The sequence below is a fragment of the Peromyscus leucopus genome, chromosome 1 (assembly GCF_004664715.2).
Source record: "Peromyscus leucopus breed LL Stock chromosome 1, UCI_PerLeu_2.1, whole genome shotgun sequence".
In the NCBI taxonomy this organism is placed as follows: Eukaryota; Metazoa; Chordata; class Mammalia; order Rodentia; family Cricetidae; genus Peromyscus; species Peromyscus leucopus.
Genome location: NC_051063.1, coordinates 145188684 through 145212062, shown reverse-complemented (window position 1 = coordinate 145212062; position 23379 = coordinate 145188684). Strand labels below are relative to the sequence as shown.

The window sequence follows — 23379 nt, the reverse complement described above, 5'->3', positions numbered from 1 at the left end:
TTCGCTTAGTCCTGACTGTCTTTCTATCATCTGTTGGAAACAATAACAGATGACCTGACACCTAGTAGTTTTAGAATACGATCAAGCACAGGTTTGATATAGCAGCACTCCTGTAAAATTAAGACCAGGATTCTCTCAGGCTCCTTTCTTTTGGCCCTTCACTGACTCCATGACCTCCTGTCATTCTGCCTATCTCTGGCTTCTGTAAGATCACAGGTTGTTCAAAACCCTATCTTTGATGCTACCTACCTCTCCTTTGTCCTGTCGGAAATTAGAATAGGCTTTCCCTATGCATCCCACTCATCTTGCCCAGTCTTTTTTTTTTTTTTTTTTGGTTTTTCGAGACAGGGTTTCTCTGTGTAGCTTTGCGCCTTTCCTGGAACTCAACCTTGGTAGCCCAGGCTGGCCTCGAACTCACAGAGATCCGCCTGGCTCTGCCTCCCAAGTGCTGGGATTAAAGGTGTGCGCCACCACCGCCCGGCTACCCAGTCTTGATTGACAGTTGTTCACCATGGGTTTTAGCTCCAGGTTTTTGCTATGAGCTTCTCTTTATTGCTCATGGAATCAAATTAATGAATTACATGGGCCAGAAAACTTTCTAATGTCTGAAAATCTTTAGTAGTGGTTAGGATTATTAAATACTAAGGAAGTATATTAACCAAGGCTGTTTTTCTGTGTGCATTTCAAATTTTTTAAAATAAAAGGTTTAGGGTCCAGACTTCTAGACTTTAGAAAGATGGCTCAGTGGTTAAAAATGGCTTCCACATCAAGTGATTCTCAACACTCGTAACTTCATCTCTGAAGTATCTGGCACCCTCTTCTGGCCTCTGTGGGCACCTGTACTCATACGCGTGTACACACACAAACGAGTTAAAAATAAAGGAAAGGGCCAGGTGGTGGCGGCTCATGCCTTTAATATCAGCACTTGGGAGACAGAGGCAGGTGGATCTCTGTGACCAGGCCAGCCTGGTCTACAGAGTGAGTTCAAGGCCAACCTGGTGTACAAAGCGAGTTCCAGGATAGCCAAGGCTGTTGTTACACTTAGAAACCCTGTCTCACCCACCCACCCCCAATAAAATATAGAAAAAATAAAAAGTTCTAGCATTGAGGTTATTTTACCAAAAAGCTGTTGTAACCTACAAATGCCTGAGCTAGTTCCTCTACTTTTAGGTGTGTCCTAAGAAAGTACTCTTGGATACCTGGATCCTTGGATCCTTGGATACCTTAGATACCACACTTGGATAATGTGAAAAGCTAGAGATGACCAAGTATCTCAACAATAGGGAATCAGTTAAAAGGGGAAAAAGGACTTGTACTGATTAATGATTGAAAACTAGTTTCCCCTTTTTAAATAAAAATGAGTGTGCCTGTGCACATGTGCGTGTGCCCTTCAGGACACCTTGCTGGGGTTGGTTCTCTTCCACAACGGGTCGCAGGGATCAAACTCAGGGTTGCTCATCAAGTCCCTCCCTCTCCCTGCTGAGCCACCCCACAGGCACCAATTTTTCTCTTTAAGAAATGATGCTGTAGAAAGACTGACTCAATTAAAATTAACGTTGGTTAAATGAAATAAATCTATTTACAAATGTTACATTCTTGTCTGATTTTATGTCATTATTTGCAGAGAAAGGACAATTGGCATAGGTAGATGAATGCTGTTTATCTGTGACCGTTGAGATCATTAATGATTTTTTTACAGATTTGCTATTGCCTAACTTCTGTAGGAAAATCGTACTTGATTAACGTGGCTCATTGTGGTACAAGTCGGAAGTGTATGCCTCTTCCAGTCATATGGTTTTTGGTTCAGTTATTTCTTCTGCCCATATCAAATGGTGTCTGCTCTCCAGGTCACAGTACCTGTTCATGAGTCGATGTCATTGTCTGGTGTCCTTTGGGCTGGACACAACAGTGATTTCTTGGCCTTGGCTGCCGAGCTTTTGTCTAGATGCTGCTAGTTTGCACTCTATGGAAGGGGTAGGGACTTGGCAGCTCTGGGCTAGCCTAGGCTCTATCCTGGACTTTTGCATGCAACCCTGTGTGACTTTGGACTGAAAGCTTTAGTTTGGGTGGTGAATATAGCCGGCTTCTCCCACAAGTCAGTGAGCATGTAGCATGGTGTGTGGGTCAGTGTAGGTGTGTGAGTGATGGTCACCAGGTAGCTATGCAGGTGTGCAGTCTGTAGCCCATATCTCCAGTCTGCACCGAAAAACCGAATCGTCTTTTATGACAATACAGGTTTCATGGAAACTCCCTGTTTGGGGGCGGGGCTGGAAAGTCATTTTAAGAATGATCTGTTTAACAATATCCGGCCCTGCCCTCTTGTCTCCCTTTAGTTTGCGGGCCCGGCATCGACATCCGCAACGACTACCAGCAGCTGAAGCGCCTGGAAAACTGCACGGTGATTGAGGGCTTCCTCCACATCCTGCTCATCTCCAAGGCTGAGGACTACCGAAGCTACCGCTTTCCCAAGCTCACGGTCATTACCGAGTACTTGCTGCTGTTTCGAGTAGCTGGCCTCGAGAGCCTGGGTGACCTCTTCCCCAACCTCACGGTCATCCGTGGCTGGAAACTCTTCTACAACTACGCACTGGTCATCTTCGAGATGACCAATCTCAAGGATATTGGGCTTTATAATCTGAGGAACATTACTCGGGGGGCCATCAGGATTGAGAAAAACGCTGACCTCTGTTACCTCTCCACAATAGACTGGTCTCTCATCTTGGATGCAGTGTCCAATAACTACATTGTGGGGAACAAGCCCCCAAAGGAATGTGGGGACCTGTGTCCAGGGACCTTGGAGGAGAAGCCCATGTGTGAGAAGACCACCATCAATAATGAGTACAACTACCGCTGCTGGACCACAAATCGCTGCCAGAAAAGTAAGTGCGGCAACATGGGACTTGTGTTGCCTGCTTCCTGCTCTTCTCCTCCCCCTCCTCCTCCTTCTCCCCCCCCCCACCCACGCAGTCTTGTCAGGGCAGGGGAGGTGCTCTCACATTTCCACACTGCCTGTGGACCTGTTGCCTGAGGGTGTCAAGGGTTGGTCTTGGCTAGCTTTCCTACGTGGGTGGAACCTCGGAGAGTACAGGATGGGGATGCTGGCTACTGTGGCTGCTGTCAAGTCTGGTTAGAAATGATTTTAACTGTATTGGGGGCCTAGAAGTTTACTAATCTTTAGCTTGTCTGATGAGAAAAGAGACACTTGATCTGCTTTGTAAGTCCCCTACTCTGGGCAAATGGGAGCTTCTTACAGGTCAGTTCTTGTGTCCTTTGTGTAAATGGATATATAGTATCGTCATCATCATCATCATCTTGGTAGAGCAAGAGTTCCTTCTCATGAATGAACTTGGAATATGGCTGCATAAAAGAGAAACAGCACTCACCCGTGTCCTGTGAAAGTGACCTATGGCTCTCAGGACACTGATACCTAGGAGACCTGGTTTAATATGGAACACTTGATAGGCAGGAGGCCTGTGTGCTAGTTTCCAGGAGTCCCGGATTCAGTCTCTGCTTGAGACAGCTCTGTAAGAGGGTTTGTTTTTGAACTCTTAGGTTTTCATTTCTTTTCTTGTATACCTGTTGTGAAAGCCTTATGCAACCACTTAGTGAAGAAAACTTGAAAAACATTTAGCAGTTCAGGAGTCACGTGGTGATGCTTGAAGCTTGTTTATCTACAGTATACATATTTTCTTTGTAGAATACCTGAACTCTTATCCTAATGTGATAAATGCCATGAGAATCAAGTTCTTGTTTTTTTTTTTTTTTTTTTTTTTTTTTTCCGAGACAGGGTTTCTCTGTGTAGCTTTGCGCCTTTCCTGGAGCTCACTTGGTAGCCCAGGCTGGCCTTGAACTCACAGAGATCCGCCTGGCTCTGCCTCCCGAGTGCTAGGATTAAAGGCGTGCGCCACCACCGCCCGGCAAGTTCTTGTTTTTTGTTTTTTGTTTTTTGTTTTTTTTAGCTAGACTGTGGCATTTACTTGATTGCATTCAATAATTCAATGATATTTAGACATAGTGGCCAGCAAGGTTTCTCTCAGCATGTCAACTATTATTTAATGATTGACCCAAAGAGTCCATATACCCTAACTAGTTATGAAGAGCCCTCCCCCCCAAGAAAACCCACAAAACCCCCAAATTGTTCAGCTCATCTAATCTGTGAAGTGTAATATAATCAACAAATGCAAGGTCAGCCCTCACACAGACCTGATTTTAAGATCTGTTTAGTTGAGGCCAAAGTAGGAAGTCACACACTGTTATGCTTTCTGTAGTTTTCCCTCGATTCTCCCCTCCCCCTCTGTGTGTGTGTGTGTGTGTGTGTGTGTGTGTGTGTGTGTGTTGGAGAGGGGTGTGGAGTGAGCTGTGTGTATGTGGGAGTGTGTGTATGAGAAACACTAGTAGGGGCCAGGATCCCACTGGCCAGTACCTTGAAGAGCTGAGTGGAAGATACTTTCCTGGTTGATTAAAACAATTCCCTGTCTTTGTCTTAACTATGGTTTGAAAAAAACAGTAATCTTTTTGGTTGTGTTTGAGATAGGTCTCAGTCTGTAGTTGCGGCTGGCCTAGAACCTGCTACACCTGAATTCATGGCGGTTCTCCTGCCTCAACCTCCCAAGTCCTGGGATTACAGGAATGAGTTACTTTGCCCATTGTAACAAGTTTTTGTTTTTATTTATTTAATTTTTCAAAAAATCTATTTTTAAATCTATTCTGTCTGCAAGTATGACTGTTCACCACAAGAGTGTGGTTGTGGTATCCTTGGAGGGACCAGAGTTACAACCAAGTGTGAGCTGCCATGTGGGTGCTAGAAGTCTCTGAAAGAGGAGCCAGTGCTCTTAGAAGCTGAGTCATTTTTCCAGGCCCCTCCCCCCAATTTTGTTTTTAAAGTAGCCTTGGCATTTGAAATTTTTTATCTTAAATGAGAAATGAGAGTCCGGGGTGACTGGACTGGCCAGCTCTTCTGAGCTGTAGTGAATCCTGTTCCTAGAGACGTCATGTTACCTTTAATGGTGACCAAACTCAGTCTAGACAAGCATTTTGGAAGCTTATAAGCTGTGCACAAAAGAGAAGTGCTGTTTACAGCATCATTAGATAACACCTGCTCAGCGATTCACAGAAGGCCTTGTCTCACCACGGCTTTTCAGTGGTTTCTGACTGGCCAGTTTCTGAAGAAGTTCAGGGCAGAGATAAGGCCTGTATTGTGGGTCAGAGTCTAAGGTCCGTAGCCAGAAATTACCAAGTCATTTAAATCGCATAGGCTGTGGTTTCTTCATCTTCAAAATGTCACGGAACCTGCCTCCCTCGCAGAGTTGATGGAAGGTTAAAAAGAAAACAATGAAAAGCAACCAGGGTTAGAAATTGAGCCCTGGTGCCAGAGTGCCTGGTGACTGGAACTGATCTTCCCAAGGCTGTGCCCTGTAGCCTTTTCCTTGGCCAGCTGTACCAGTCCTGGTGACGTGTTTTGTGATTTCACAATGGCGTACTTGCTGGAAATCGCTGAGTCCATTCAAGGATACTGTTTTCTTACCTTGTCCTGAAAACTCAGCCATGGTCACAGGTTCGTGCAGGTTTGTTTTTTACTCTGTTCGAATTCTCTACTTCTGCATCGATTCCTGTACAGTCTGGGCTGTCACAGGTGCCGTAGCCACTAGCCACGTGAGCCCGAACTGTGCGGCCTGCCTCAAGTAAGACCCCCTGTTGGTGTAAAATTTCCAGGGTGTAGTATGGGAAAAATCCTTGAAAGATTCCATGCAGAATTTAAAAAAAATTTTTTTTTAAATTGATTCTATGATGCAATATGCTGTGATGTATATACTTGAAAAAGTAAAGTATGCTATTGAAATCAGTTCACCTGCCTCCCGTTACTTCTGGATGTCACCACTAGAATGTTCGTAGTACAAATGGCTGCCATTCTCTCCTGGAGAGTGCAGCCTCAGCAGCTTCCTCTGAGGCTGAGTTCTTTCCCTTCGTTGTCTTTAGACAACTCCCTTCAATCATACTGCCTCTTCCTTCTCATCTCCGGCCAGAGCCCTTGCTCATCATTCAAGGAGCCAGGGCAAAGGCATTGAGACCACAGAATGCCTACCTTGAGTTCACTTGAGCCATTTGAAACGAAGACGCAAAGAATTCCCTGAAGCTGTTTACTGCTGGATGGTGGCGGAAGAGGAGAGAACATCGGCATGTGGAGGGAAAGACCGAGTGAAGTTGATGCTGTGGAGGGGAAGCACTTGAGCGTGTCTTGATGATAGGCTGCTCTTACCTGATGTCTTCGCCCTTCTTGGATCATGCCTGCTGGCCAGCGGTGTGGAGGAAGCCCACTGAAGAGGGGCCACTCTATTGATTGCCTTCTCTGTAAAATCTTTATGATTTTTTGCAGGCTTGCCTTGTTCCTGAATAGTGAGGGGCCCTGAAGGAAATGTGTATGGCCTTTTTGCTTTAGTAAGGAAGCAGACTGGCAATGTCTCCACGTTTGATCATTGGTTGGTCCGTCTGTCCGTCCCTCCCTCCCTCCCTCCCTTTCTCTCTATCTCCCTCCCTCATTTTGAAAGGGCTTCTGCTTCTGCTTCTCCATCTTTCCCTGTGGCTGCCACATTATCGGCCCTTTCTCCATCTAAGCTTTTGTAGCTGGTGATTTCCGATGGAACTTGGTCTGTTTGGGCTGCTGTGACAAAATCTCACAAGCTGGATGGCTTGCAAACAAGGGATTTGTTTCTCACGGTGCTGGAGGCTGGCGGTCCAAGGAAAGGTGCTGACAGTTTCTCTGTCTGATGCCGGCCTGCTCTCTGGATTCACCTCGTCTGTTCCTTCGCAAAGTGGAAAGGGGAAGGCAGCTTTCTGGTGTCTCTTTCACAAGGGCACTAACCCTGAGGGCTCCATCCTCATGACCTAATCACAAAACCTCACCTCTTAACACCATGTGATCAGATACTAGATTTTGACATGTGAGTTTTGAAGACATCATCATTCAGACCAAGGTGTGGCCAGGCTCTCAACCCCTTCTCCCTCTTCATTGTATCTACTGGTCCTTTAGCATCCCCCTGTCCTTATCTAACTTGCAAATACTATCTCAGGTCCAGCCCTCTTTTTGAGCTTTTTTTGTTTTTGTTTTGTTTTTGAGTTTCTCTGTGTGGTCCTGGCAATCTTATTTAGGGTTTTTATTGCTGTGAAGAGACACTATGACCATGGCAACTCTTACAAAGAAAACATTTAATTGAGGTGGTGGCTTAGAGTTTCAGAGGTTTAGTCCATGGCAGTGTGCAGGCAGACATGGTGCTGGCTACATCTTGGTCAGAAGACAACAGGAAGTGGACTGTGACACTGGGAGTAGCTTGAGCGTAGGAGCCCTCAAAGCCCGCCTCCACAGTGACACACTTCCTCCAACAACGCCACACCTCCTAATAGTGCCACTCCCTTTGGGGGGCAGCATTTGCTTTCAAACCACTACACTGGCCATCCTGAAACTGGCTCTGTAGACCAGGCTAGCCTCACACTCAGAGATCCGTCTGTCTCTACCTCCCAAGTGCTAGGATTAAAGGCGTATGCCATCACCCAGCTTCCTTTTTGAGCTTTTAACTGCATCCATTCATCCGAAGACCACCCCAGCAGCTGACTGTTCTATGGAAAGTCTCCTCGCTTCCATGCTTTTTCTCTCCTCCACCCGTGGGGGACGGCACTGTTGTTCCCCTAGCTAATGATCATTTCAGAAATGCTTACAATGAGGGCCTCTTGTGAGAAGCTCCCTTTTCTGTTTGGACATCCACGCCCTTAACCATCCCCAGTACCGCTTCCCTCTGCCAGCCTCCACCCTGCTCACCACTTAGAGTGCCATAGCTCTTCTCCAGCCTGCTGCTCTGTGCCCTCCCACTTTACTGGGCACCAGTGACTGTCCCCTCGCTGGGGCAGATGTGCCGTCCACTTGCACTTCTGTAGTAGCCCTTAGGAAGCTCCTTGGTGGTCCCCCACCCCCATTTTACTGAGCCATGCAGTGATGCTGTTCCCCCCACCCCCCTCCTTCATGCAACATCTCTGACACACTTTTCCAGTCATCTTGGTCTTGACTTGTCTGCCGCCTTCCACCTGCAGGCCTGGCTGAGTTCCAGCCTTGCCTTTTCCGCAAGAAGACCCCAGGACTTGGTAGCCCTCTGGTGGGTCTGTCTCCCCACACCTGGCAGGTGGGTTTCTGAAGCGTTGTGTGAATTCTGGCCGTGTCTTTCCATGTATGGCTGTTACTCCAGGGGTGAACCCAGCGCCTGCTTTGGGAAGACCTGCTTTTTCCCAAGCAGAGAGCAGTCTGCAAACTGGAAGATTACTGGTAAGATGATGAAATAGGGTTCTGATGTTTCCTCTGTCCCTGCCACCTTCACTGCTACGGAGGAACATTACTACCATCTCTAGCTCTTAATGGGCAGAGAGGATCTACTGTAGATGGGAGCTCTTCTCTCTCTCACCATTCCAGAATGATCCAAGGCCTGAGATGCAGAAGTCTAAAAGATCGAATCCTAGCCCCAGAAGGTGTTTGTTAGGTTGTACAGCCGTTCACTGAAGGCCGGCCTTGTGTTGTGAGGGCCAGAGGTGATCCTCCCAACTACCTGTGGTTTTCTGGCTTCTCAGTGGATTGATATAAGGTGATACTTCGACACAGAGGCTTTCTGGTATTTGATTTCATGTGTGGACACCTCCTCTAAAAAAACAAAACAAAATCAAATAAAGAACAAAAGTAAAGCCTGAGACCTTATTGCTAAACTTGGCCTAAGTGCCTGTTAGCCTGCCAGAGTCAACAGCTTGTGCTTGGCTCACAGCACCCCAATTGCATGTTTGGAGGCCCGACCTTTGCCGGAAAATCCACAAAGGTGTGAGCCTGGCTGCACGGGAAGCGAGCTTTGCTGGAGGGGCAGCCTTGTTTCAGTTAAAAAGACGAGGACTCAGGCAGTGGTCTGGCAGAGTGTTGCATTTCCTCCTGTCCTAAAAATGAGAAACCATTGTCCTTGCGTATTGGAGCCTTCAAGATGACCCGTGGCTCCCTTTATTGACAGAGGAAAACGTTACCATCTAGGGATGTGTTCAGGGACTCACAATGAAGACTGGCAGTGTAAAACAGACAATTCTGGGTCTGGCTGTCTTGTTCTTCCCTGATTGCGGTTCTTAAGTTCTTGTTTATCAAGCACTGGTCACCAGGGCAGCATCGGTCTGTAGAGAATTGCTTCCTTCCCCCTTTCTTCTTTGCAGGCGGCTAGTACGTGTTCCCCTGGAGAGAAAGTGGAAGGCTTGTTCAAGCATTTGTAAATCCCCTGGAGTTTTTGTGCTCTGAGTCCAGCCATGTGTTTAGCAGAGTTTTATTTTAACTTTTAATCTTCAGCTACCTGGGAAGACCCAGAGTATGTCTGGAAATGTGGTGGAGTCTGCCACCAAGCTCCTGCAGATTGCTAAAATAGATTATGATGTAAACCTTGAGACAGGCCCACCAACCCTGGTGGAGAGGCAGACCCAGAGTTGAACAAGTGGGCTCTGGCTTCTCACATTGTGTGAAGAACTCATCTCCATGCCCCGGGAATGCCTCTGTTCTGGTCAGCTGCTCCCACTGTGGGGGTGATCTTTATTTAGAAGGGGTCACATGCCCTAGGCTTCAGTGCTATATGCCTTTTATAGCCGGGTGTGGAGATCGCATTCTATCCTTCTGATGGTTAGCTCCCGGGACTGAGGTGCTAAAGCTCTTTGTGTCCACATGTCTTAGGGACACCACTCAGCAGACTGCAGTTCTTAGAGCAGCCTGTCTAGTTCCAGAGAGGTTTTGCTTTGGGCTGATTATCCGCTAGTTGAGATGTCACTCTTCTGGACCCACCTTAGAAGTCAGTTTCTTAGTTAGGTAGTTAGTTAGTTAGTTAGTTAGTTAGTTAGTTACTAGGGATGTCATCTTAGGGACTGAAAGGCATTCAGACTCTCTTCAAATTGTCTTTTCTCAACTCCAGATTTTTGGAGAATGTCCTGAGTCCCTACATATCTCTTGGCCATCTTGTAGAATGGCTCTGATTTCTTCCCAATAGCTCCTTTCTTTGGTTGCATTTGTGTTTCTGGCTCTTCTCCTATGTATGCCAGTGTGACATTCTTGACTGGAGTGGGGGTAACATGGAGCAGATGGGCCTGTGGCTAATCTCATCCTGGATTGCATTGCTCAACTCCAGTGTGTCATGGTTCAGAAGTCAAGTTTGGCTGGTGGTGGGGCTGGAAGCCTTCATTTAGAGATGTGCTTTCTTTCAGCACAGGGTGGGATGGGTCAGGTACTCAGGGTTAGTAAGTTGGCTCTCTCAGCTCGGTCCTAGAGTAGAATGTTCCCCTTTGACATGGAGTAGCTCGGCAGGGCTTGTCTCTATCCACGAAACAGGGATGACCAGATAGTAACTGGAAAGCACCCACCAGACTGCCCCGCATTTATTGAGTTCTTGGTCAATGGTAGCAGCTGCTGCTGTTTTAAAAATAGCTGCATTCAGAGACCATCTAAAATCTTGAGCATTAAGCTGGACTGACTGTATATTTACTGCCATATCTTAAGTGGTCTTTCTCTGTCACTTTTCCTGAGTTGCAAACATTCAATTATCATAAATAGCAGGGCATAGTTTAGGAGTGGTTCTTGCTAATTTAATCTGGATTGTTCAAATTTTCTTGTCTGCCCAGATAAGCCATATCTTTAAAGAACAGTCAGTGATGTACAGACGTCTGTGTCCGGATACCTCTGGGGACCTTATAGGTGTATGTAGACGCCACTTCTTTTGTTATCAAACTCCCATGAATTTATTCTGCCTGCAAACTTGGTATTTGGAAGAATTTAAGAAATACCAACAGATTTGTTTTGTATGGCATTGACATTAAATATTATCTTTGAGACTTTTTTCCTCTCTTCCTGAGAGCACTAAGGTGGTTAGAGAGTGGGTATAGGTTTTAGTAAAGATAACAAGAAGACACATTTTTATTGGTGACAACTGCGGCTCTCACATAGTGAAGGTAGCAGCCATCTGCTCCAGGCTGCAGCCTCTGCCTATTTATGCTTTTCTTCGGGTAATAATAGCTGTGTGCATACACACACGTTGGTGCGCGCACATGTGTTTGCATTTGCACATTTGTGTGTGAGTGTTTGTGCATGTGTGTTTATGTGTCCGTGCATATGCAGGCATACCACTGTCTTCCCCACCCGGCTTCCTCCGCTGTTTTGTTTCGTTTCATTTTCCTCCTCTCATTCATGGCAGGAAACAAACACTGGCTCTCTGTGTCCTCCTAGATCTTCCTTCCGGTCCAGGGGATCAGGTGGGTGGGGAGGTGCTGTGCAGGAATGCCAGGCCCTCTTCCGGAAGCTGGGCTTCTGTTCTGTTTCATTATTGCACAGAAGTTGCTTATTGTTTCTCTCTGCCTTTAGTCACAAACAAGCACTCGGTCAGTCCGTCCTCAGTCCTCTCTTCTTCCTGCCCTTTGTTTTCCTTCATGGAACCATGTGATGTGGCAGCGGAGACAGCCTTTAGTGGCTTGGCTGCCTGGTACTCGGCCTTGGTTAGAGACACTGACCCCATATGTGGCCCCCTCAAATTTGTCTTTACAAATCTTAATGAAGGCACTGGATAATGTAGCTAAGAGTGCACAGTAGTTTCCCCTACACGTTCTGTGACCTCCAGCAGATGAGTAAAAACCATGTATGTGTTCAACCCTCCGTAGACTATGTATGATAAAGTTCAGTTTAAAAGTTGGATATTAGCAACAGTAATAGCAATACTGTAATAAAATTGCCAACACCGCCCACTGCTCTTGCACTTTGGGGCCATTGTTAAGTAAAAACGTTTACTCGAGCACAGACACTGTGATCTGATAACCAGGGTGGGTACTAATTGAGAAATGGGAGAATAGCAACTATAGGGTGGATCCACTGGACACAGCGATGATTTGTATCCCAGGTAGGACTGATTGGCACAGCTCTGGGCTTCGTCTCACTACTCAGAACAGTGAACAGATCAGATGTTGGTTTCTAGGCTCATAGTTTTGGACGGTGGGTGACTGAGTGGTTGAAACTTCAGAAAGCAAAACTGTAGAGAGAGAGGACTCCTGGGATCACTACAGTCAGGCCTAAGGTGGTGCCTTGTATGCAGAAGCTATGGCTGAGAACGCAGCTGTGACAGCCAGTGATGGCCCTCCTGGCCAGCCTGGGTCCTGAGCTGCCCGTGCCTCCCAGGCCACCACCGGGAAGGAGGACTCCGTTGCCGCCGCCGCCGCAATAGGATGCATCTGCCGCTGGCAGCCGCTCTGTGGAATCAGGTTATGTGTTCTGGGGCTCCTCATAACGCTCCAGTAGTTGTATCAGCAGCTGAGACCAGGGAGTTGCACTTAGTAAAGCGGGGGTGGGGTGGGGGGGTGACATAAAAGATCAGCATACAAAGAGCACACCCTCACCCCCAAAAGAGAAGAATAGAGACAGGAAGATATCGGTTCCCTTAGAAACACATCAGGGCAGTTCTAGTGTTTGAATCACGTCTCCCGCTGCCCCCGCTCCCTCAAAGTACTGTGATCGGAAGACCAGTGGTGACTAGTCAGATCCCTAGGACGAGGAAAACCCAGCTCTGACTTCATAGGGTGGTCTCCTCTGATTCCTTGACCCCTGGATGTTCTTTTACACTTTGCAGAGTAAGTGCTGTCACGTTCCTGGGCTATTTCACACCTAAGATGTAGAAAAATCTTTTCTGTCCTATTGCTCAGTGAGTTTGAGATAACTGGATTAGTCTGTGATATGTCAATGTTGCCCTCAGAAGCTTCCAGATAACAGAGTCCCAGAAACTCCCAAATAACAGGATCCCAGAAGCTTCCGAACAGCGAGTCCCAGAAGTTTTAGAGACCATTAAAGCAAAGTGGCAGGAAACATAGCAAACGCTTCTTCCCCTCACAGGGAGAGAAGCAGGGAGCAGAAGCCTGCCCCTGTTTCACACCCTGTCCAGGTGGTCCTTCCCGCACTCTCTCCATCTCAGACCACTGGGTTTCTTGCTCTCTTCTCCCAACTTCTCCCTCTTCATGGCCACAGCAGGGTTGCCGTCATGATGGTCATACGGGTTTATGAATGGAATTCTGAGAATGTATCATTTTCCCTGAAGAATTTTTCTGTAGCTCAACAAACACTTCTTGTTTCCTGGGGTGGTGGTGGGAGATGGGGAGTCTTTCCAAGAGTCATTGGATGCCAGAGATGGCAATCGGGCGGGCCAGAGCTCAGGGTGAAGCCATTTACACTGACAGTGGATGAAAAGCCGAAACCTGCAACCTTGCCAGAGGAGTTTGCCTGGCAGGATTGATTTCATTGTAGGTTTGTTGCCGGCTACACGGTGACAGTGGCATTCGGGGCCTGCTGCCCATAGTGATGCAGGGCTCATTTGTACTTCACTCCCAGCTGGAGGGCCTCCGAGCCTCACCCACGCACCTGATCTGAGCAGGTTTCAGAACTGTGCGCTGACTTAGTCTCCCCAGGAAGCTTCTTAGAGAGCTTCTTTGGATGACCACAACTTGATCTTGTTGGGCTCTGTTGTTACCCCAATTCTTGGAGGGCCTCAGAATCTAGTGGTGTTTCTCAACCTGTGGGTTGCAGCCCCTCTGGGGGGGAGGTCAAATGACCCTTTCACTGGGGTTATATAAGACCTTCGTAAAGTACAATGTTTGCATTATGATTCAAAACAGGAGCAAAATTACAGTTGTGAAGTAGCAAAGAAAAGTATGGCTGGAGGGTCACCGCAACACAGACTGTATTAAAGGTTGCAGTGTTAGGAAGGTTGAGAACAGCTGGATTATAGGGAAAGGGCTGCAGAAGATGAGTTAAGCCAGTTACAGAGAAATGGTCATCAGGGTGGTGTCCGGACCCCACTTCAGCTCACAAGTTAGAGGTGAAGGGCTTGTGAGTGGTTTATATTGTGGGCTGCTTCAGGTTCTATTAGCGAGCCTGGTGTATATCCACAGCCCGGTTTTAAAGTCGCACTTCATTTGCGTCTCTTCAACCTCCTATGATTCCAGTCTCAGTTTTGGCTAATATATTCAAATAAATACAAAACTGACCTTCCTCTGTTCCTTCCCATTTAGAAGCCAGGCTGGTGGCCTGGATGCCTGGATGATCAAGTGGTAAAAAGAGGAAGGCCCAGCCCAGCCTCATGATCAGGGAATCTTGCATGAAAGTTGTGTGTGCACAGGGGTGACGGTTTATTGCAGAAACAGATCACATTTTTCCTTGGCTTTTGGCTCATGTGAGTGACTCAAAGCCGTCACTTCCCCTCCCTCCTTTTTCTTATCGCTATTCTAGCATAGCGTGTCCTGAATTTCCTTCTGACTTGGAGATTTAATGTTGAGGAGGGTGGTAGGGATCCCTAGCTCTGGATTTTGGCAAATGCCACCAAGATTGACGATAGACGTTCTGGTCAGTCTCTTTGCATTGCGTCCTACTGTAAAGAGCCGGCTCCCACACTGGCTGTAAGTGGACTGTGAACTCGCATAGGCAGCTGCAGCTCACAAGTCCCCAAGAGCATCCCAGGAACTGGGTGCAGGCTAGAAGGCTAGCAAAACACTTGGGTGATTAGGCAGAAGGAAGGAAAGGCAGTCAGCGGAGTTGAGAGCAGGAAATCCAGGCAGGATTTATGTTAAGTCTTACATTTTGGAAGTGACATTTTCTTGATCTGGCCTTGGCTGTTACCAAAGTGAATTATTTATAAGTACTTCTGAGAAACACCAATGAAACTTGATTATGTGGAATGAATTTAAATCCATTGAAGTCATTCTTTTAGACTAATGTCAGCTTTCCCTCATCTGGAATCTAGCACCTTGATAACCTGGGGAAGAGTGTTCTCTTCCACTGCTGATGATTGATGTCTTCCATGGTGCTGCCGTTGAGGGACGTCTGAGCCTGCAGCACTGTTGGAACGTTAACAGCAAGATGAAAATCTTCTCGTGTTGGTTTGTGAGTTGAGTGTATTTTGTTGTGTGCTTTTCTCATAGGCCTCTGGGTTTGGCGTGCAAGTTTCACCCAGAGCAAACAGTAATTGCTGAGCTATTCCCCAAGATCTCCCCTTATTTCTTCTTGTCCAGTCATTGTCCACTCACTTTTCCACAGACTTTCCCAGATCTACCTTACCAAGAGCTCTCTTGGGTTGGGCTGGGATAGATCCACCGAGGCTGTGATTTGGCCACTGAAGGGCATTTCTGTTCTTTGTCGTCAGTAGGTTGACAAGGCCTTGTTCACTCCTCCCTCACCTCACCCCCCAAACAGTTCATGAACAACTTGCTGGTTCAGACCGATGCCCTGCTTATGTTTTTTCTTCCCCTGCCTCACAGCTGCCAGTGGAGGAGGCATTCTGTAAAATGCCACCTTCTGTGTGGCCCTGACCATACCCGGCACTTCAGCAGTTCGTTCTTAATGACAGCAGGAGGCTTAGCATGAGATGGAGGTAGCTGAAGAGAGAAAAGAGATAGGACCAGGATGGGGCACTCAGAACTTCTGGCAGGAGGAGAGTGAGAACTGTCTAACTTGGGTACTCTGGTGTCTGAGTTACTTTCCTGTTACCGTGAAGAGACACCAGGACAAGGCAGCTTATAGACAGCAGAGTTTATTGAGGCGTACAGTGATAGAGGGTGCATCCGGACCATCGTGGGAGGGAGCTTGGCAGCAGGCGGGTAGGAGTGATGGCGGAGAGCTAACATCTGATACACAAGCACGAGGCGGGGACGGCAGGGGGAGCTATTGGGAATGGTGTGAGCTTTTGAATTCTCAAAAGTCCACCCTCAGCAACACACCTCCTCCAACAAGGCCAGGTCTCCTAATCCTTCCCAAACAGTTCCACCAACTGGGGACCAAGTATTCAAAATGCGTCGGCCTGTGGGGCCATTCTCATTCACACCACCACCACCAGACAGTAGTCTTGTCTCCCTCTCTTGCTGGTTCTGGTAGGTATGGAAACATTAAAGGGGGATTTATAGAAGATTTTCAAATGACCAAAATAGTGCATGGTTATCTGGGGTAAATCAAGCCAACGAAATAACAGTTAAGAGTGAATGTGTGTCAGGTCCTTGAAGGTCCATGCTCCTGCATGCCACCCTTGCAGCCCAGTGTTGTTGGTGGAACAGAGGAGAAGAGGTTGATACCCCTGTGGGTGAGGAGAACGCTGACGAGGCTTGAATCATGAGGAATGTCCAAGTGGGGCCTTTTTTGGGGGGGGGTGTTTAATTGGCTAAAGTTTCCATTCTGCCACCTCTGTGTCCCATCCTGTCCCCACCCCCCATGGCTAATTGAGGTGTCCTTGTTTAGTGTGAGCTCCATGCTAAGCAATATGAGATGACACAAACTTATGATTTTGTTGGGTGGTAAGATAAAACCACATGATGTTGAGATGAGATGATAGCTTATTAGGTAAATCTTTAGAAGTGTCAGGTCCCCAGTGTGAGGCCTAGAACCCTTGTAAGAAAGCAGAATGTGGCGGCACATGCTTATTAACTCCAGCTCTGAGGAGCAGAGACAAGCGGGTCCTGGGGCTTGCTGGGAGTCTAGCCCATTGGGTGAGTCTCAGGCCAGCAAGAGACCCTGTCTCAAAAAACCTGGTGGATGGTACCTTAGGCACAACAGCCAGGGTTGTCTTCCGGCCTCCACAGAGTATATACGCCGGCATATACGTGAACACACACACACACACACACACACACACACACACACAATTCAAAGAATAAGAGACTGACAACTTATGCTGTGTGGCAAGGCAATCCCAGCTTTAGTTGAAAAAGAAATAGAGGAATGAGTGCGAGGAGCTCAGAGGAGGGCAAGTTTGGTTGGTATGTAGAGTTTTGTTTGGGCCAGGTATTTGCCTCTGGTGAAACTGAGGTCTTTCCTTAAGAGTGTTCACACTGGCTCCTTCCTATTTACCCATCATTTGTATACACGCTTCTCAACTCTGGAGTAGGTTGTCCTCCTAATTTTAAAGACGTTTGGAATGTGAAGCAGATCCTTCCATGAGAGCAGAGGTTTGGGTGGTGATGTGCATACCAGGACCCCACCATCTGCTTGGGCACCCCAAGCCTGTTTGACTTAGCCACCGGTTATATCTGACTGACATCCATAGCTTTAATTCCGTGAGGATTAGGTCAAGTGTTGCCTTTTTTTTCTGTAGTGTAGGGCAGGCTGGTGGTAGGAAACTAGTTGTTTCCATTTTTAGAACCCTCACGACTGCCCCTTTCCAGATGTTGAGGATATAGGCATGGGGAAGCAGGGGTGCAGAGGTTATGGAAACTGGCAACCATACTCTTGGCTCTCTGCTCATCCTGCAGGCAGGACTTTGAATGGAATCGGATCAGGGGCTTCTCCACCATGACTTGAGTTCGCTTTTATGTAGCTTATGTCTGAGGAAGTATGGACGTAGAGTCCACATGCCGTTTCTGCTCTACCTGAAAAACTGCTGAGGAAGTTGCGTGATACAAAGCCAGTACAGTGTCTGAGAGCATTTGAATCTGGAAAGGGAGGGTACAGATACAGATGTTCAACTTTTCTTCTGGAGGGATTGCTCTCTGGAATTGTCTGTAAGAAAAGAGGTATTCCAGACCACCCCGCCCTCCGCTTATGTCTCCTCTGCCCTCTAATCAAAGAAGAACTCTTGGTTGTGATCATTGCCCTGGAGAAGTATTAAATCTGTATTAAGTATGCAGGCATGAATGGACTTAGGAGGGATCTGTGGATGAGGATCTGCTGAAACAAATATAAAATATAAATGGAGAGAGAGAGAGAGAGAGAGAGAGAGAGAGAGAGAGAGAGAGAGAGAGAGAGAATTGATTGTATCTTTCAGCTCCTGCTACTTAAGGCAGAGATGAAGTAGTAGGAAAAGGTTGTCATTTGAGTCATGAAAAGATGGGGCGTTTTGAAGCGAGCTGAGATTTTCTGCCTGTTGATAGAGTGACTTGGAGGACAGCATATAAAGGAGAGAGGGGCAGCTCCGCTCCTGATGATCCTGGCTGCATTCTGAGCTCGTAGAGGAAGCTGACGTCCTCAGGCTGGAGTTTATTAGAGAACAGCTCGTTAGAATCCTGTCAGAAGTCTTCATTTAATGTTGTGGGGAGACTCGCAATGTCTACATTGTAGAGCTCTTTAGATTTTTTTTAAAAAAGCATACACATAAATTGTTTATTAAGTGGGGAGGTAGATGGGGATTCAGTGCAGCTCTTCTCCCTCATAGTATGCCCAGAAGACCAAGATTCCTTGGGATTTTTACTGTGATAGTAGTGAGAGAAAATTTAATTAGCAAGTTAGAAAACACATTAGAACCGTTTAGGCCAATCCACAGTTCACTGTATTGGTGATTAATATTTTGAGAGAATAGAAAGAATTAAGCAGATTTACCCTTTGTGGGGGGGAATTTTATCTTTTAAGATGATAGGAAATGAATAATCATTATAATTACCAGACTGGAACAAACTACAGAAGATAAGCTGTGGCATTTATCTGTGTAGATTATTCCATAATGTCACCCATGAAACCCCAACCTGTGAACTACAATTACAAGAGCGATTGCCTGACTGTATGCGTACGCATGCACACATGTGTTTGCTAGAGGTGCTAGGCAAGCGCTTCATCACTTAGCGAGACAACTTTCCCACATTTATGTGTAGGAAGTGAACCTGGGAGGGGAGATTCCAAGTGCATCGTTGAGGTGCCATTTTTGATTCAAGGTTGCCTGCTGCAGGAGATTACAGCTGATGTGGATAAGGCTGTGATGGCATGAGTTTTGGTGAGTGAGAAGACACCTAAGGTGGCTGCTCTGACCCTTATTTAAGTTCAGAAATCCTTTCCCTACTGGCCTTCGCAAGTGCTCTCTTGATTGTGCCCGTGTGGCCTGAGGTAAGAACTATCGACCTTTCTCTAGCCTAGACCCCCATTTTCTGGTTGAGTGGAGGCTTCTGTCATTGAGACCCTAAAGTCTTTTTTCCTTATGCTGTGGGATGTTCTGTATGTTAAATGTGTTGCTCTGATTGGTTAATAAATAAAACACTGATTGGCCAGTAGCCAGGCAGGAAGTATAGGCGGGACAAGGAGAGAGGAGAATGCTGGGAGGTGGAAGGCTGAGGCAGAGAGACGCTGCCAGCCGCCGCCATGACAAGCAAGATGTAAGGTACCGGAAGGCCACGAGCCATGTGGCAACTTATAGACTAGTAGACATGGGTTGATTTAAGATAGAAGAAATAGATAGCAAGAAGCCTGCCATGGCCATACAGTTTGTAAGCCATATAAGTCTCTGTGTGTTTACTCAGTTGAGTCTGAGCGGCTGTGGGACTGGCGGGTGAGAGAGATTTGTCCTGACCTTGGGCCAGACAGGACTGGAGAACTCTCCAGCTACATCCTTATGTCCGCAGGTATGTGCAAGTGAGTTGGGTCTTAGTTCCTCTGTGGTAAAGTAGGAGATTATGCTCTTGTGGGGTCCGTGGCCTGGAGTCAGGTGAAGACGCTTTAAAGACTGTCTTTCCTCCCTACCATTCCCAGCAGGGTCCTTAAAACCTGTGCGCTGTCCACAGATTTGGTTACTCGAGGGCATACTGCCATTGAGTCAAAAGAAAAGGTGACTCCTGGAGTTGAGTTCAGTGACAGTGTCTGTTCTCCACCACACTTTCTAGGAAGCAGCTTAACATGTCCCTTTAGTCCTCAGAAGTGTCATAGTGAGCCAGAGTGGGTACTGGCTTGGACAGAGCCACATCCAAGTTACCGAAGAACCCGGACACTCCCAGTTACTGTCTGTAGTTCGCCTGCCTCCACTGTCCTTGGTGCTGTCAGACACGTTGGTCTGAAGGAGGAGATGGGCCAGTGGAGTGGGCTGCACAGACACACTGTGAAGACTGACCTGATGGGAGAGACAATACACAGGGTCTTAGATCAGGATCTTTGACCCCTCTTCCAAGATCTGTACATCATTCAGTGATTTCTGAAAAGAAGAAGGAAGAAACATTCACTTCTATATTGCAAGATTTGACAGAAGGGCATTTGGGGGCTAATCTGTGTGAGAGCTTTTCAGAACCTTTGCAGAGACCTTTCCCCCTACATTTTGAGGTTTTTCAGGTTAGGACCCCAGCTTGTCCCTGAGGTTTCTGCGACTTGTGCAATGAACTGCATCTCTGAGAACTTCCAGGGTCCTGTCCCTGTTGTCCTAACCCCATGCCATGTGCCAGTCCAGCCCCTTTGAGGAGAGCCGGATGTGGATCCCAGGGTGTGAAATGCCTGCGTGAATCTGCGTGGCTGGATGACCCCAGATTTCCTCTGGACCCCTGTGTTGATAACTCTCTTAGGAAGGTTTATGTTTAGTAACTAAAATGGCATTTCTGGAGCAATGGCACCCGTTTTCTCATCTGGTCTGTATATTGCCTGCCACAGTTTGCTGTCTGTTGCTGTGACTGAAAGGGTTTGTTTAAATGCCCCAGTCACAGTGTATCGTTAAGGGAAGCCAAAGCAGGAACTCAGACAGTGGGAGCTGAAGCTGAAGCCATGTGGGAATGCTGCTTATTAGTGGCTTATTCAACCTACTTTCTTCTTGTTTAACTTTCTTTTTATTCTTTGTGTCTTTCACATCATGCATCTCGATCCCATTCATCAACTCAACCTTTTGTATCCACCCTCTCTGCCCTTGCACCCTCCCCACCAAAATAAAATTTAAGAAAAAAAATAATCTTATCATAGAAGCTGTAGTGTGACACAGTGAGTCATGCAGTAGATCCTTTTATCCACGTATCTTTACTTCCAAGTGTTCATTGCAAAGTCATTTTGGTCGGGTTCAAAGCCTCTGGTTTCTGCTACACTATCGATAATGGGTCCTCACTGGGACTCCTCTCAGATATCCTGTTGTTGCCCTGTGTTGTGGAGATTCTGCAGCTTTGGGTCTGCAGGACATAGATGGGATGGATGTTGGGGTAGGTCAACTCAAAACCCTGGTTCTGGGCCTGGGTAGTTGCAGGGTTGGTCAGCCTGCTAGCTCTCCTCTGTCCTCACCACCAGAGTGAGCTCTCTGGCATTGCCCTGGCTAGTTCACCCTATGTAGCAATGGTCAAGGTGTGGGCTAGGTCTCTTGCTTTCATGCCCTCAGGTTGGTTCACCCATACCTACACCATCAGGGTCAGCTCAACTGTGTTGTCCAGGTGAGATGCAGGGACACTCTCCTGAATGCTGCAGCTGGTAAGGGACAGGGACAGCTCTCCCACTCTCATGACCTCAGGGCCAGCTCTCCCAACTGTCATAGGCACATGGGGAGCATCTCTCCCTTGCCCACACCACCATGTGGCAGATGAAGGATGGGGCCAGATCTTCCAAGCTCATGTTACTGGTCTTGGGGCCAGTTTACCCACACCCCAGTCAACAGGGTCAGCTCTACTGTGCTGTTCAGTTGAGGTGCAGGGCCTGTTTTCCCAAGTGCTGTAGCTGGTAAGGGGGAGGGTCAGCTCCCTCAACTGCCACAGGTGGAGGGATGAAGGGAGTCTACCTACTTTTTTTAATCATTCAGGGCCACCTGCTCAGGGATGATACTACCCACAGTAATCTGCGCCCTTCCACATTAAAAAAAGCCAATCTGACAGAGGCGGTCCTCAACTGAGATTCTTCTTTCTCAGTTAGGTCTAGGTTTATGTCCAGTGGGCAGAAACCAACCAGGATACTTCTAGTCCCCTTGTGGGCCAGGGAACCGAAGCACAGAGTCCTGGAGTAAGTTATGCAAGCTACCTTGCAGCTTCATCTCCTGCCCCGCCTTCTTGTGGGAATGACTTAATGGCCTGTCTTGCTTGGCAGAAGGCCGAGACCCTATTTGATGAGTCCTTAAGGATGTTTTGCTCGTGCTTGTATCGTTCTGTATCTTGGGAGGAGTCTCCATGGTGATTAATAAATATGGTCAGAGCTCTGTTGGCATGGTGCCCTCCTGCTTGCCCCCCCCCATACCTGTTCATCCCTCCTTTTCCTTCTCTCCACCTCTTAGCCCTTCCTCATCTAATCTTCCTCTCCATCCCTCCTTCCTTGCCACTTTGTCACTCTGTCTCTCCCTCGTCCCTTTTCACATGCTGAGAACATCTGTGATTCTTACGATAAAAGAAATGGAGTTGAAAGAGTGACCTAAGCAGACTTAAATTACAGCTGCTAGATTGCACAGCAACTTGTTTCTGATGCGTAAGGCCTTGCTTTTGTCTGACTCTTTACACTCCTCCTCCCCAGGCAGGATTTTTATTTTTATTTTTTTTACATTGATGAATTATTTTTATATGGGAGTTTTTTACATCGATGAATTATTTTTATATGGGAGACAAAACTTTGATGTTGTTGATCAGTGATCAAGCGCCTTTCTTTGGCTGATGTGTAACTAGAGAGACTTTGTTTTCAAACTATATCTTAGGAAGTGAATGCTCCAGCTCTGATGATTGGCAGGTTGTGGCAAAAGGAAGAAAGCAATATGGTTTACAGTAAACTTTTTATCCTTTTATGGGAAAAAGTGTAATCATCATGCAGAGGGTGAAATATATAAAGCCTAAGGAAATAATTTATCAAATCAGATCTTGGATGGCAGGTTTCTACCCTGAATTGGGCTCCTGAAAAGTGATGGAGGCAGTGTGACCCGAGATTTACCTTCTTGCCTTTGAATTGTGAGAGCCGAGCTCTAGGTTGCCTGCTCAGAGGCACCAAGCTTTCCTGAGTGTCTTTTTCAAGGTTATAGAGGTACACTTATAACTTGACTTTCTGACCTTGGGGAAGGAAGGCTTGAGTAGGGAGCCAGATACTATGGCAGAACCTTGCACTATTTGGGTGTTACCTGAGCACAGGTGGGCGTCGCTCCTAGCTACCATGCCCCCGCTCCCCACATGGAAGGACTTAAAGAGTAGAGTGTGGTCTTTCTGACTGGGGCCTGGGCAGTGGGGGCCCTCCCTGCCTGTCTTGTGCCTGCCTGTCCTCTGGGTGGGTGGGTCTAGCACCGACTGGGATTCCTGTGGACTTAGTCACCATGCTTTAGTGGTTGGAGGACAGGGAAACCGCTGGGTGCTCTGTCACCCCAAAAGAATGCAGGCTGGGCTGGGGCTGCCTGGCCCAGAAAGTTCTCTAGGCCCGATGGCAGATCCAAGCAAAGCTGACTCGAATCTACCTCTTTTTTTCCTATCAAACAAAAAAGAGACAGGAGTGTGAGGTGGCCACTGTATTTTCAGAGAAGGGCTTTTAAAACCTCATTTTAAAATGGACTTTTGTTCTTCACCTTCCCAGACCGGTAAACACAGTTACTCACGATAGGCAGTTACTCACGATAGGCAGTTTACTGAGAGCCGGTGTTTGAGGAGAAACCCTGCCTGTTGTGGCTTTCTTCACTGGATCCTTTTGTTTGTCTAGAGGCGGATGGCTGG

At 47.2% G+C, this 23379-nt stretch overlaps 1 protein-coding gene across 1 annotated transcript in view; it reads left to right on the top strand.

Moving 5' to 3' along the window:
- The window catches only part of Igf1r (insulin like growth factor 1 receptor), a 292337-nt gene that overhangs the window by 47826 nt on the left and 221132 nt on the right, over nucleotides 1–23379 (top strand). Inside the window, exon 2 of the mRNA XM_028872783.2 lies at nucleotides 2334–2879. Coding sequence (XP_028728616.1) covers nucleotides 2334–2879 — 546 coding nt within the window. The remainder of the gene's footprint in view (nucleotides 1–2333; nucleotides 2880–23379) is intronic.